We start from the raw sequence: 16,260 nt of genomic DNA, 5'->3' as shown, positions 1-16,260 counted from the left end.
CTTGTTCCTCTCCATCCTTGCTTCTCTTTAGGTCTCGAGGAGTACCTCTTGCATTTTTGCCCCTCAGTTTTCTTTATTTAACATGAATTTAATTCTGATATTGTGTTAATTATTGGTTCAAAACTTGGTCAAATATACCAGTTTTTTTAAAGAGTTCTTATGAAACATGTTCAAGGAAAAACATGACTGAATTTGTTACTGTGCATCATTTATATGGTTCCTGATGTTAATTGCATGAATATGTCAAAGTTGTGTATTTATTACAGGGCTGTGTATTTCTGCTCCTCAAGAGCGACAGTCCTTTGATTGTTGGGAGTTTCTCTGCTGTAACACACTGTGAACAGGTAATTAGCAGACTTGTGCAGACTGATGTCACGCTCTTCACAAGTCTGCTATTTAAGTTGGATTCATCTTAGGTGTGTTTCACCAGAGAAACTCCCAACACTTGCAGGGTTGCAGCTCTCAAGGTCTGGAGGTGATTTCAGTTGTCATGCAGGGAGAAGACCACAAGAGAAAGTCCAAAAGAAAAATCTTTAATGGCTTGAGGTCACACATGCTAAAACATCTGGTGTACATGAAGTAACAAGGAGTAGATAACACAAATAGGGAAATAACAGGTTTATTTAAAAGCCAGAATTTAAAATATATAAATACCAAGTGCAGAAATAACTGGAAAGAGGGACTAAAAGAGAAAAAAGACTAGAACAGACAAAAGTAATATCTGGGGACTGGGTTGACAGTCTCTTCACTGCATTAGACATTGTGTTGGAGGTTTGGCTAGTTGTTCCTGGCTAACAGTAGAAAAGATTTGTGCAGACATGACTTTGGCTGCCTTTACATTCACAACAACAGATTCAGGCATCGACAACTCAGGAACTGGAAAGCTAAAGTCCAAACTAAGTGTTTTTTTAGTCAATTACTGGACAGATTCCCAAGATTCCTCAAAGCTGACTGCAGAATTATGAATTTGAGAAAAAAACCATTCATATTTCTCAGGAACTAGGTGATATAATGTAGAGTAAGAACAGCTGCACAGTGAACTCTAGTGTCTGTTTTGAGTAGGTCATGTTTTTATGGCCCTTTCAGGAACCTATAACAAACCAAAAAAGTAGGGATCATTAGGGTAGGGAAAGCTGTGAGGAGCCCTTTCACACAAGAAATGTTTTTTTTTTTTTTGAGGAAAAAAAACAACAACAAAAAAAAAACAACAAAACAATACTACCAGCAAGTAATTTATTGTTGAAATGAATATACCTCTTGTGTCCATGATTCACATAACTGCATGACAAAATGTTTTGAGTAAAAGACAAATGGCTAGAGCTTCTAGTTATGGCTAAGGTTAGATATAATTATATGTTTCACTTGTAAAAACTTCAGACACTAAGATATAAAGCATCATCTGTCCTATTAATACATCTTGTTTTTACATGGAACAGACAGTTACAAACAAATAATTTAAAAAAACTAATCAATCAATAAAACACTTTTCAAACTTTATTGAAATCACAGTCACTTCAAACTGCTGTGCTGCTCCCATCCACCCCAATGCCAGGCACAATCGTCAATCAATCCAACTCAAGGAGTCAAGGCATGTATGACTTTGGTCCGCTTGACAGAGATGGTGTCACTCATAGACTCATTATCATCTGAAGTGGGAAGGGTTTGGTTGTGCGTGATAGGGCTGGTACTTTGGGAGGTGTAGGCAAGTGATGATGGTAGCTGGGGTACGCTTGTAGACGGACCTGGAAAAGGTAATGTCAAGATTTACAATCAGCTAGTTGAGCATTTTATATGTTTAGGTCTTCTGGTTGAAATGGTAAATTCTTCATGGTTCTATGAGCAGTCAATCCCTGCGTTTGTATAAAGATATGTTTGATGTGGCTTCATCTTACCTGGACTGGAAGATCTGCCAGTGTTCCCCATTCCTTCATCTGAGCTGACAATGTCATCCTCTGAAAAGTTGATGTTTTCTCTCGACTGGCTATGCTGCCTGGAAGCGACACAAAATAATTAAATCTGAAATTATTGCTCACTTTTCACCACATTATTCACTCTGATTTAAACTGCTTAGAGCAGATATCTAATCAGCCATGAAGTCATGGCATCTTAAACAGAGACACATAAATATGGTCCAAAATTCAAACCAATCAATTGGGAAGAAAGGTCATATGTGCGATTGAGCATGCATAGAGTAATTTAGAAACTGATTATACGGTATAAACACACAACGTTCCGTAAAGCCCATCAGTGTCAATAAGATGAACAGCCATAGCTTTATGACCACCCATCTTGAAATGACAAGTACAGGGGATTTTTTTTAACATGAGGATTCAGTGTAAATCTCAAATGGCCTACAGTAAAAATGTCTCAAGAAAAACAGAAGACTTTTAGGAAGTAGCAAAACAGGACAAATGTAATAGGGTGCAGCAGATAAGTGGGCCAATGAAGCTTTGAAATGGACCAAGACTCCTGAGGACAGTTTCCAGAGCCTTGCTTGGTACAAGACACAAAGAATCAAAGCAGAACTGAATGTAAACTAGGGTTCAACCAGGCAAAGTGAAACGAGTTACTCACGAGCTAAATAGCTTGTCATGTAGTCCTGGAGACAAGCACACAACAGTGATGCTGCATGATGTTTCATTTATGATACGTAACAGGAGGATGTTTTTGCTTTTGTGTCAGACTCACGAGGATTATTGTTGCGGTTGCGGATTATGTACACGATAAGCAGAAACGTAGGGATGGCCGCAAAGATCATCCCACCTATGGCTGCTCCAATCACAGCAGGGTACACATTGTTGCGTAGTTCCACTGCAAAAACATCATAGTTACTCATAAAACAATATAATTCTTGTTCATCAAAACACAGCTTTTACTCTCAAATATGTTCCCAAAGGGGTTCTGTCTGTGTTGTGCCATGTGACTCAAAGTCAGGGTTTTCTGACTTTACATGTTCAGTTACTGTTCAGTTTCAGTTTGAAGTAAACATATTTATACAAATGGTAAAAGAAAAAGGGAAAAAATGCATTGCGACATTATTTATTTTCATTGTCAGTTTGATTGTACATTCTTATATTTTCTCTTTTGGAAAAGGTGTGGGATGCAGCCATGTGTTCTTCACTGTTTTTCTACCTGGGATCTTTGCTGCAGAGGGGTGTCCGATGGTGCGGTGGTTAACAGGCCGGATGCGGAACTCGTAGGTAAAGGTTGGTGTCAGTCCCCTTACTGTGTGGCTCCTGACATCTGGATCCTGGATTATATTACTGAACCAGTCTTGTGAAGCCCTTTCCTCTGTCTTTTCCCTTGAATCATTGCTGTTTTTCCCTCTCCTTCCCCCTCGCTCTGACAACCATCGGTGCTCGATGAAAAAACCTGTCCAGCCTCCATCCTCCTCAAGCTCTACCTGCCACTCCAGCTCCACCTCATTACGCTGTCGGCTGTTGTACGTAACTCTGACCAGGGTTGCATTGGGTGGCATTGGGTGCTCTGATACAGAAGGAAAAACAGATGTCCCTTGTGGCTCATTTTAACAATATTGAGTGTATCTCTCTTTTTTTTTTTTTAACCATACAAAAATCAAATTATACAAGCAATAAGACTTCGTTTGGTCCATCGTCACAGTATTTCTGTGTTATGAACAATAAATTTATGGAGATTTCCTGTTTTTGCCACAAGATGTCACTGCTCCAACTTGCTCCGATCTGTTAAAAAATCCTGCATTTACCTTTTATTTTTATTCTAAGACAGAGGTGTCCAGCTTCAGTCCTCAAGGGCCAGAATCTTGTAGTTTTTCCATGTATCCCTGCTCCAACACACCTGACTCAAATTAATCAGTCATAGTGCAGAACTTCATTGGCTGTCGGATCCATATAATGGAAGCCAAGTGTGTAGTACAGGAATACAAGGAAAACCTGCAGGACAATGGCTCTCGAGGACCAACTGTGGACACCCCTGTTCTAAGAGAAGATACCAAGTTAACATGTGGCATGTTTATAACCCAAACTCTAATGACATACAGTTAAAGGTGTTTAAAAAAAACAAATAAAAATATTTCTGAAGGTGTCATTGGAAAAGCTCCAGCAGGACAAAAATCTGGAAAGATTAAGAGAAAGAAAACAGATTCTTACTTTTGACCACCAAAGTGATGTTGATTTCAGCTCCTCCCACTGCATTTGAAGTGGAGCACCTGTATTCGCCGCTGTCTTGTGTCTCATCTGTGTCTCTCACGGTCAGATTTGCCCATGCAGACGTTTGCAGCAGCATGTACTTGGACGTGTCTCGGACATCAATCCCCTGATTGTTAAACCAGGTGATCTCATTGGCGGGAAGATAGTTGGCTCTCAGATTGCAGGTGAGCTGCACATCACTCCCCTCATATACAGACACAACTCTGCGCTGCGTCAACAATACAGGGGCCTCTAGCATAAAAAAAAACAAAAACATTGATTAAGTACCTAATTATATTTGCTGTTTTTTTTGTTAATGCACAACATGAAGGAGCACTGACCCAAAGTGAGTCTGCAGGCCTTGGTTTGGACCAGAAGTGGGTGTTTAGCATAGCAGGTGTAGGGTTTCCCATTGCGGACAGTGCCATAACGTAGGATGAGAATGTTGGAGTTTTCCTCTCCACCTTTGCTCTGTCCCCCAGGGCCCTCCCACCACACTAAAGCTTTTGGGGCCCCTCCATCCCAGGAGCAGGACAGCATCAGATACTCTTTGTTATTCGTCACATAGGCAAAACACACTGGATCTGCAGGGGGGATATCTGGTGGGACAGCAGCAAAACATTGAAGATTTATAAAGCAGTGAAGATATACAGTAACCTTCACATTTCATTTGTCTTATGTTTCAATTTCAGTTGTTTTTTTGTTTTTTTTAAAAAAGTCTCACATGCACGCGTGCTGCACTCTGTTGGTTGTTTTAGGGCTGGATGGAGGCCCAGGCATGTAAATAAACTGTTGTTTGGAATCAAGCCTCCAGATGGCAGCCAGATGGCAGTGCTGGTTAGAGGATTTGTTTGCTGTCCTGCAATGATGTGTTCATCAGTCCAGCGAAGGGAAGCAGCAGGAAATCCTCCAGGCCAGGAGCAGAGCAGTCTGAGAGAAGTGTGATTCAAAGCTGGCTCCACGGAGCAGGAAGGGGAGCCATCAGGTGGGTCTGCACAGAGAAAATATATAGAGGTATTGGTGTAGGTATTGTCAATGCAATGAGCCCTTCTGGTGTCCAGGTAATTTTATCATATGATTAAAAACAAGGACAATTTCTTAAAAAGAGGACGTTAGTGTGGATGAGTGTGTGTGTCTGTGTGGTGGAGTGGGATAAAAATACATCAGCTGTGTTTAAGCCTTTCATTGTTGTGTATTAAAAATGTCAGATCGGGACAGTTGATGGCATCTTGGTCTTTTACAGTCTTTAATCAGCTGCTCAAACAAAAGAACAAAAGTTCTGCCTGTGTAAAGGTCACACTCACAGTAGACAGTCAGGCTGATGGTTTTTCTGGAGCGGGTGTTTAACTGGACGTTCTGTGCCAAACAGGTGTAGTCACCAGTTTGCATACGGAGGACGTTTGTGACGGTGAGCTGTGGCCCAGTGTATACCTGGGAATTGTTGTAAAACCAGACATACTGACTGACAGGGCTGGACTGGGCTTGGCACAGTAAAGAAACAGTCTCTGTCTCCAGAGCTGAGTATCCTCGCTCTGTTATACTGTTAGGGGTCACATCTATCTGAGGAACATCTGGACCATCTGAGAATAAAGCATAGAAATAGGATGTAAACATCACAAAAATCTACAAGGCAAAATGAGTTTGTACACAATCAGTGTAACATCAGCAAACTCTTAATTATTATTGTTAGAATTGGTCAGACTTTCACACAAAATAGGACTCAAACTTATCTATAAAGTTTTCATTGATCATTTTTTTCATTTTTTTTTCATCTCCTAGTTTTGTGTAGTACTCCAAATGGACCCTAATGATATAGTAAAATAACTATATTATTGAACAAATGCATGGATCATTATAAGCACATTAACCAAACTGTACATATGAAGTTCAATGCTTATATACATTTGATCTTCAAGTTTTTTAATATTTGAAAATAAATAGATAAATAAATACATAAACAAATGAATATCTATTAATGCTTACAGATGATGTCCAGCCATGACCAGTCAGAGCTCTCACTATTGATGAAGTTGCTGGCCACACAGCGGTACCAGCCCCTGTGGTTTCGGTTAATGTTTGTAATGGTGATATTGCTGCTGTTGCTCTGCGCAAATGTTGTGATGTTTCCACTACTAGTGTCATACTGCCACATGTACTGGATCGGTTTAGTTCCATTTTCGACATTGCAATGCATCCAGATGGTAGATCCTTCCAACGGAGATTTATCATTCATCAGGAGGTTCGGCTTAGTGACAACAACTGTTTTAAGGATAAGATGAAGAATGTGAGAATGTTTAACAGTGCTCTGTAAAAGAAAAGATGTCCATAACACTGTTACTTATATAATGGGTGAGGGTTTTGACAGCTTTTGTATATGTAGCTTACAACATATCTACCCATACACACATGAGTGTTTCTTGTTCATGCAAAGTGGAATTGGCATCCAAGATATTCTCATCTTGTGATGACAAAATCAGTCATATTGTTTTGAAGAATTAAACCTGTTATTCATTTTTTTTCATAACTTAAGCTTCATATTTAGCAAAGAGAAAGGAGATGGTAATTCATGCATTAGGCATTTGTAAAAGAGAAAAAAAATACAATAAACATTTGTCTCTATATTTTTTCATGTCAAAAGATGTTTTTCATCTTTAAAGTTGCAGGCATATTGTGTTGACCTAATTCTATTAATTTCTCCAAAAATGTATTTTGATTCTATATTGTGAAAAAAACTACAACAGGAACAATGGTCAATGTGTTGAAAACTTTGTCAGCTGTATAATATGTGTGTTCTATCTTATCATTGTAGCTATCATAGTTACAATTCATTAACAGCTTAAATTAAAGATAACTTATTATTAGTGATGCTCTTACATATATTTGTAGAAAAAATACCCTGGTTGGTCTTTTTTTTTTCCTGACAGTTTCCTGAATACAGATGAGTTTCACATCATGACTGTGCTGCTTCATCATGTCTGATATTTGTTTGGCGACAATGGGCACTCACCCAAAGTAAGACTGCAGGTCTTGGTTTGTACCAGAAGTGGGTGCTTAGCAAAGCACGTGTAAGGCCTTCCAAAGTGAAAAATGTCAGTGCGTAGGACCAGAATTTTAGAGTTTTCCTCTCCTTTGAACTGACCGTCAGGGGCCTCCCACCACACCAAAGCTGCTGGGGTCCCTCCATTCCAGGAACAGGACAGCTTCAGATACGTTTTATCATTGGTCACATTAGAAAAACACACTGGCTTTGCAGGGGGGATATCTGGTGTAGAGGTAAAACATGAAAAGTTCAGCAAGTTAGCAAACTTCATCTTTTTATTTTTTTTATATTTCTTACTGTTATAGTTTTTGTTTACATTTGTTGTGCACTCACATGTGCTTGTGTTGCACTCTTTTAGCTGTTTTAGGGTAGGATGGGAACCCATGCATGTAAACAGGCCGTTACCGGGAATCAGATCTCCAGAGGGCAACCAGATATTTGTGCTGGTAAGCAGATTTGTTAGTTGTCCTGTGTTGACCTGTTCTTGCTGTGCATGTGTCAGGTCTCCGATCCAGTGGAGAGAGGGGGAGGGAAATCCACCAGGCCAGGAGCAGAGCAGTCTAAGAGATGTGTAGTTCTGAGCTGGCTCCACTGAGCAGGAGGGGGAGCCATCAGGTGGGTCTGTAGGGAAGAATGTATAGCGTAACGGTATAGTGAAAAGGGATACAGATGTCATGTGCTCATATAAGACATTTTTATTTGGGACTTCAGACTAAAGAATGATGTTGCTGGTGAGGGTGAAAAGTTCAGCAATGGTCATATGACACCACAGCCAAAACACACGATTAACAAAAATCAGCTCAAATCTGCAGTCTGAGTTATATAAAGTACAGAGAAGACCTAAATTTCTGTCCACACGTAATGATTACTTATCTGACCACAACTAGTTATGGAGTAAAAAGTGTATTTTTTGTGAAAGGATAAATGTGTGTGATATAACATTTGGCATTCCTCATAATATTTTCCACTTTAGTCAACAGATCAGATTTTTATCAGAAGTAAAATTGTCCTCAGAGCTGATGGGGGTTAGAACTGAATGAATGGTCGTGTGAAACCTGAAATACTTTTCACACCAGCCTGCATGTTGCAGTGCAGGGGATTACACCGGTTTAGGGAGAGCCTATAACCTAAGCAACACTCTATCATGAGTCTTGCTCATGAAAGGAAAATAGCTCAGTAATACTGGATACTTATTCAAGTTAATGTTTAGTGAAATGTACATTTATTACAACACATGATTACCAAACGTGATATTATCAGTTTGTATTTGTAAGGAACAGACCTAAAAACTATTTTGTCACAATGGACAGACTTTGCCTCAGTCTGACAGTGTTCACACGGCCTAATTTGCTTGATACCCAACAAGATGATCACACACTCACTGAAGATGATTTTTTTTTCTGCACACAGGAGAAAGGTGCACATTACACTCTTTAACATTTCAACAATACTGTTTCATTCATATGACAAAATTTAAGAGATGGTGTTTTTGTTCCTGTAAACACTAAATGTGTTTATTTTCCTCAACAATGGCAACTTCTGTATACCCCTTTTCACAGTTCACGGTTTTGTTCTGAAAACAGCTTTTGCTGGCTGAAATCTGCTTTAAAGTCAGAACAAATAAAAAGATTAAAGATGGATTATTTTTCAATTCAGCTCGAAACTGATACAGCAGAGATTTAAATTAAATAGAAGCGAGCAGGGAGCTGAATTTAAAGGTAGAGTATGTAAGATTTTCAATATTTTCAAAATAAATTAACTAAAATAATAACTACAATCATAATTAGATAGTTTTTAAACATGTAGGTTCCAGTCTGTCCATATTTGATGCGTTATTAAGTTACAAGTTTAATTAATGACAAAGACCCTTCTTGAATGTTTTCTGACCAGTAAAAAAAAAAAAAGTACTTTTTTCCACCAGTAGGGTGAGTATAAGCCCATTTATTGCAGAGCGGCTCTGAGCTACAGCTCACAAGCGATTCCTGCCCTCATTGGAGCTGGCAAGGAGGAGGGATGAGGGGTGAGTTTTGCTCATTGCTGCTAACCTGTGGTCATTTGTGGAGGTAGCAGTTTTGTGGTTTTTGCTCACAACCTGGTGTTTGACACCTGATGGTGGAAAGAATCGCCTTGAAATCTTACATACTCTGCCTTTAAGAACTAGAATCTGGAAAATGGTTGATAATACAGTTTGATCCCACTCACAGTAAACAGCCAGGCTGATGGTTGTTCTGGAGCTGGTGCGGAGGTGAGAGTTCTTTGCCAAACAGGTGTAATTGCCAGTTTGCATGCGGAGGATCTTGACGATGGTGAACTGTGGCCCAGTGAACACCTGGGAGTCATTGAAGAACCAGATGTACTGACTGGATGGATTGGACTGAGCTTGACATGACAGAGAAACAGTCTCTGTCTCCAGAACTGAGTATCCCCACTCTGTTTTGCTGTATGGAGTCACATCTATCTGAGGAATATCTGGTCCAACTGGAAGGAACGAACAAGAGATGAAGATCACAGATATAATACACACACCACAAACAATCTATTCATAACTTAACTTGAATGGCTATGGTTTAGTTTGGGGGGAAAAAATGGATTTCACTTATTGAGGTGTGTAATGTAGTTAAGATTTAGAATACACCAATGAGCCATATTTTATGTTGAGAGTGACAGAGTTGTAAGATTTGTAAACCTAGATTAGTAGACTCTGAATTTGTAAGCCTATCTGTGGGATTTCTTTAACCAAACTCTAATCATGTGTTTAAAATGCAACTATGACCTGGCATGCACAATGTCTAAAACTTGAGTGATAGCAAAGTGCTTATGAGACACGGAAAACTCTGTTGTGGGAGGTTGTTTGATGGTTTATGTTTTTTAAATAAACATTAAAAAGAAACAAAAGTGATTGTTTAAACATACATGTGATATCCAGCCATGTCCGGTCGGAGCTCTCTGTGTTGGCAGCATTGCTGGCCACACAGCGGTACCAGCCAGTGTAGTTACGGTCAATGTTTGTTACATTGATTATGCTGCTGTGGCTGTTTGCAAAGGTTGTCAAGTTCCCACTGTCAGTTTCATACTGCCATGTGTACTCAATTGGTTCAGTTCCATTTTTTACATTGCAGTGCATCCAGATCGTAGATCCTTCCACTGGAGAGGTATTACTCATCAGGAAGTTTGGCTTACTGACAGAGACTGTATTCAAGAAAGTCACATATTGATTAACATGCAGGTCAAAAACTGTTTTGTCAATTAAAATACTATTACATCATACATTATTACAACTGTGGGATATGTAAAGCTTCAGTCATAGATTTACTAAACTGGTCAAATAACATTTTTATTTGCCTCAGATGACAAAAGTCCAAAATGTGTGTGTGGTCACAGTTGATGAGAGTGTTCAGCTTTGAACTATAAATAAAAACACAGCCACTAAAAATGACCAAACGCAGTCTACCTGGGTTAACTCACATAGACAACTGGAATATTTGCACCATAGAGTGAGAGTGAGCACTGACCGAATGTGAATCCACAGGTTTTAGGTTGAACCAGAAGTGGGTGCTTCGCATAACAAATATAGGGCTTCCCACTGTGTACAGTGCCATACTGAAGGATCAGAGTGCTGGAGTCTTCTCCTTTGCGTTGACCACTGGGGCCCTCCCACCACACTAAGGCTTTTGGTATTCCTCCATCCCAGGAGCAGGATAGTATCAGGTGTTGTTTGTCATTGGTGGTATTAGCAAAACACACAGGCTGTGCAGGTGGAATATCTGGTGGAAAGTACAAATCGTGAAACAATTTTGCATGTTCATAAAACAAAGTTTACTCATTTTGTAGCTTCAATTTGATATTTTTTTCTGTTTTTTTTCTTTTTCTTGTTTTTTTTTCTCACATGTTTGTGTGCTGCACGTTGTCAGCTGTGTTATGGTAGGGTGAGAGCCCAGACATGTAAACACAGTGTTGTTAGAAGTCAGTTTCTCAGAGGACAGCAAAATGGAACTGCTGTTGAGAAGCTTAGTGGCCAGTATCTGGTCTCCAGTCCAGCGGAGGGAAGGGGAGGGAAAGCCACCATGCCAGGAGCAGAGGAGTCTGAGAAAGGTGTGATTCAAAGCTGGCTCCAAAGTGCACAAAATAGAGCCATCAGGTGGGTCTGCAGGGAGAATACATATATACCAACAAGTTGTAATGCGCAAAAACTGTGCAAAAAGGCATTTAAATGAAGTTTTTAGAGTCCCAAAGGGTTTCTTTGTGGCTCTAAAATTCAGAGATGTTCTGCAAATATTAAGGCAGAAAAAAAGGAGATTGAATGTTTTATCATTAGATGTACTTTTAGTTGCAGTGATGGATTAGGATAATACACAGGATCATAAATTATTAAACTCAGCAAAAGCAAACAGATTAACTAGTGCCCTAAAATGTGAGTTTGCTGCAACTTTGGAAATATTCAAATAAAATTACAGCAAGTTGTATCTGATATGGAAATGTGAGATTAAAGAGGAAAAGCTGATCAAGCTTTTCAAACTTGTTTTTCTTTTGCACTACCTATATCATCTCACTCTGATTAGATCTTTTTTTATGTATTTATTTTTTAGACTTTACTGTTGAAGTGTTATGATATAAGATCATAGGTCTGGAGTAAGCACGGGAGGGATTATTATGAATTCAATTGATTTCAATTAAGTTTTATTTGTATAGTGCCACTTCACAACAATGTCCTGTCAGGGCACTTTACAGACATTAATTTGAGCTAAGATTATTTTGAGATAATTCAAAGTGTGACTCACAGTAAACAGTCAGGCTGATGGTTGTGCTGGAGCTGGTATTTAAATAAGAGTTATGTGCCAAACAAGTGTAATTGCCAGTTTGCATGCGGAGGATCTTGATGATGGTGAACTGTGGCCCAGTGAACACCCTGGAGTCATTGAAGAACCAGATGTACTGACTGGATGGATTGGACTGGGCTTGACATGACAGAGAAACAGTCTCTGTCTCCAGAACTGAGTATCCCCACTCTGTTCTGCTGTATGGAGTCACATCTATCTGGGGAACATCTGGACCAACTGAGAAGAAAAAACATGAAAGCATTAAAGAGATGGAAATCATAAATAGTTATTTACACAGCAAATTACACTCCAGAGAAATAATTACACGTATTTCTTTTAAACCGCATCATTTTAGTATTCAGGTAAATAAATACAGGCACATTCCAACACATGAAATGGCAGAATTTTTGCATAAAATCGAATTCCAATTCAAAGTGCTTATTTTCATATGCACAGTACTGCTTCTGATGACCAATATGATTCCAGGTCACAGGTGGTGTACAATGTTTTTTGGGGTTTTTTTTTTTGTTTGTTTGTTTTTTATAAATAGTTGACTATCAGTGTTCTAAGAAGAGAGGATGGCTTCATGTGGAGAACTCAGTCTCTATAGGCACTTGAAACTCATCTATTAAAGGTCTGCTTTGTTTAAAAAGAAGATTAATGAATAATTAAAAACTAAAACAGGATGGAAAAAATTAAATAAAACTGCATGTGTCAATTGATTTGAAAAAAAAAAATCATAATGTTATAAATGAACATGCTTGTGCACATTGTAGTTGAGATATGCAACCACCCTGCACAGTATCAGCAGTCACATCAAATTCAGGTACTTTGGTTCTGGGCAATAGTAAACTGTCAGGTAACAGAGCTGGAATTACTCTCTTACTGTTACCCATGAAAACAAAAAAAAAAAAAAAAAAGATATAACAAGGTTGTAAACTAGTTTTAAGTGGAAACATTAACTCTATCTGGTAAAACTTTGCCTCCTTGTGTTGAATTCTGGTGAATTGTTCAAACCCAAAATTAGAAAATCTGCTAATTGTATTGTATGTATGTTGACTGCAGTTGTACACTTAGTACAGTTAAAATAAAAATCATGAGCAGAATGACTTTCTTTTTCTGTGTGCAGACAAAAAAATAGGATTTGCAAGTCTGAATTGTCAAAGACAAAGCTGAGCTACAAACACAACAGTAAAGGATGATTTGCAGTTACCATTCAAGGGTTAAAATAGTGAAATTTCCTTAGAGTATAACAAAAATACTGAAAGCTCCATGTGATTGCAGTTTATGTACTATTTAGACATTAAATATCAAAGACATGACACATTTAAAGAGACTGAGAAATGTTAAAGCATCAGAAGTCAAGACTATTACTGCTTCTTGATGTTTATCATTTTAAATACTTGTAGTCTTTTACAATTTTTTTTTTAAATAAACAGTTTGAGACAAAAAAGGAGGAAACTGACCAAACAGTACAGAGACAATGATTATATTTATACTTACACACGATGTCCATCCACAACCTTTCAGAGCTCTGGCTGTTAACTGGGTTGCTGGCCTCACAGAGATACCAGCCAGTGTGGTTTCGGTTTATGTCTGTCACATTGATGAAGCTACTGTTGCTCTGAGTTAAGATTGTAACATTTCCATTTGGAGTGTCATGATGCCAAACATACTGAATTGGTCCAGTTCCATTTTCCACACTGCAGTGCATCCATATTGTAGATCCTTCCACTGGAGAGGCATCTCTCACCAGGAGGTTTGGCTTACTGATAGGGACTGCATAAAAGATAAAGTCATACATGTTTTCTGTCTCTAATACAGGTTAAAATAAAAACAAAAAACAGTTTCAGTAACTGTAATAGTTGTTTTTTTGTATATGCAACTCCTTCCTTTACCTACACTACCCTACCAATAGTGTTGTGCCCTAAAGAAAAGTTTTCCTCTGTCTAAACACAGATACTGTATTCAAGGAGGTCTTACCTTGGACTATGAGGTGTACATAGTAGTAGTAGACCACTGGTTCCTTTTCAATGTCATAGAAAGCCTGACAGGTGAACAAGCCATGAGCAGCCAGAGGCAGGTTCTCAATGCTCACAGCTGCGCTGTTTGAGATGACTGTTGGCTGTCCAAGTGTTTCAGCCAGATTCTGGATCTTTGGTCCTTTTCCCAAATTATACACCACTGCTTTTATGGCATCAGTACCAGGTTTGGTAAAGCTCCATATGTATAAATCAGGCTCTTTAGTACCACACTCAAGGATCACCGCTTTGTCCACCACACCATATACATTAGTGTCATGATACACCACCTCCCCGGTATGATTTATCTGCAAGGCTGGAAGAGAGAGATGATCAACTGAAATGTTTATAGGAAGGAAAAGAAGATCACGTGCCCTGTCACTATTCATCTGCAGGATTGTTTACACAGGAAGTTTCAAGAGGAGATACTTCTATAGTAGTAGACTACTAAATAAAAGATACCAAGGGACTCCAAAACAAATACATCAGAACACATAGTATCATTTGATCTGGAAACCTAGTCAGGCTTCATGAAAAATAATGGGTCAACAGGAGAACTACGTGTATATTTCAATTCCTGCATCAGTTCTTTCTTTGTTGGACTTTTTTTTTTTTTTACATCATTTTCAGAGACTGTTCATTTGCTGTAGATTGGTTTTAAGGATGCTATTTCGTCTTTTATTTTTATTTGCTTATTAATTTTTGCTATACATACTTCAAGATATGGCAGCTAAGAGCTTTTTGTTAATGTCAACAGTGTCAATTTTGGCCTTTGATGTAGATGCACCTTAACAATTTGAGACAAACATCTTTCTAAGAGGCTGCTTGAAACAAAATACCAAAAGATAATATTTTCAAAGTTTTTTGTTGTCGTTGTAATGTGTTGGCACAATACCATGCATAGCACTGTTTAGCCTAGCTTTTACTTAACTGAATTATAGATCAGTATTGTATAAGAACTGAACAGAAAAAGCAGTGTACAAAGAAAAACTCAGGAGTACTTTAAAAATAACAAGAAAGCCTGACTTTTAAGTATAATAAGTACAGTGTAGCTGAAGACTTTTGCATGGTATTGCACAGAAAATATAATTTCATTACCCAGTATGAAGCAGATCACAACACAGACTGATAGATATGTATTTAAAATATTTAAACCAACGCATATCAGTGGAAAACCTTACCATGTGTTGTAAATGTGACCAGACTGCATGGCAAATATAAAAAGGCAAGTCCTAGCAGTTGAGCCGACATGGTATCATGACGATCCTCAGTCCAACAACATCTTTACTCCAAAAGATGAGGCAGAGATCACAAATTAAAGATTCTGGACCTATAAAACCATCTGCATTCACTTTCCATCAGCTGCCCGAGGTTGTGGTAGTTTCCCTCTCTGATCCACAAGGGTACTGATGACTCCAGCTGAAGACAAGAACATTTAAATAAGTCTACAAATGCAAAGTGATGATGGATCACAAAACTGATTTAGACGCAGCTGTTCTTGTTTTTTGCCTTTTCTCTGTCTATTCATCCCTCTTTCTTTTTCCTGAAGGTCTAGAATGACACCATGATACTAAGCTCATCAATAATATAACATAATTGCATGGGTGACAGTTTACCCTTCCACACACCATGTGCATGTGGTAATGCAGTAACCTGCACATTTCCTAGCACAGGTAACATTCACAGTCCTTACCTGAACATTCCTCCACACAGTACTTTCACATCTATCCCTTCATCTGACATGAAAAGTAATCCCAGACCTGACATGACACCTATCATGAATATGAATCAGTGTGTTTATGAATGCAAAATGTTATTTTTGTCTCTTTAATGCAATTTTGTCATGGTGGTATTGTCTCTGCAACAACACATTGACATTTATCAGTGTGACTGTGTCTTAGGAGACAGAAAAAGCTGTACAATAATCCTCAGTTAATTTAATGTGAATCTTTAGATTATATTAAACTCCCTAACTGCATTGATGGGTCATTGGTGTGTGGTTTATAAGATAGAAATTTGACATTAGAAATGTTTTGTATTAAGTACTGCCTATTTATCATACATTATCGCACCATCTTTTGGCATCCACATCTTGGTTAAAGTGTATCCAACTGGTGAAGGACTGCATCTGCACTCCCTTCTTCTTCTTCTTCTTCTTCTTCTTCTCATTATTATTATTATTTATTATTATTATTATTATTATTATTATTATTATT

General features: G+C 38.4%; 1 protein-coding gene across 1 annotated transcript; it reads right to left on the bottom strand.

Annotated features, from left to right (window-relative positions):
- Nucleotides 1–1,575: 1,575 nt before the first annotated feature.
- LOC306761277 (V-set and immunoglobulin domain-containing protein 10-like 2) lies at nt 1,576–15,295 on the bottom strand (the record flags this gene model as incomplete). The annotated part of the gene is made up of 13 exons (XM_079247402.1): nt 1,576–1,742; nt 1,893–1,990; nt 2,575–2,599; nt 2,689–2,811; nt 3,133–3,486; nt 4,128–4,418; nt 4,508–4,765; nt 4,891–5,157; nt 5,471–5,746; nt 6,150–6,321; nt 13,699–13,802; nt 14,007–14,360; nt 15,226–15,295. 13 exons carry the CDS (start codon nt 15,293–15,295, stop codon nt 1,576–1,578), a joined length of 2,559 nt encoding a protein of 852 aa, XP_079103528.1.
- Between the last annotated feature and the right edge of the window lie 965 nt (nt 15,296–16,260).

This window comes from Telmatherina bonti, assembly GCF_933228915.1.
Source record: "Telmatherina bonti genome assembly, chromosome: 10".
Taxonomy (NCBI): Eukaryota; Metazoa; Chordata; class Actinopteri; order Atheriniformes; family Telmatherinidae; genus Telmatherina; species Telmatherina bonti.
Note: the sequence above shows the minus strand (reverse complement) of the source record. Positions and strands in the feature narration are given on the sequence as shown.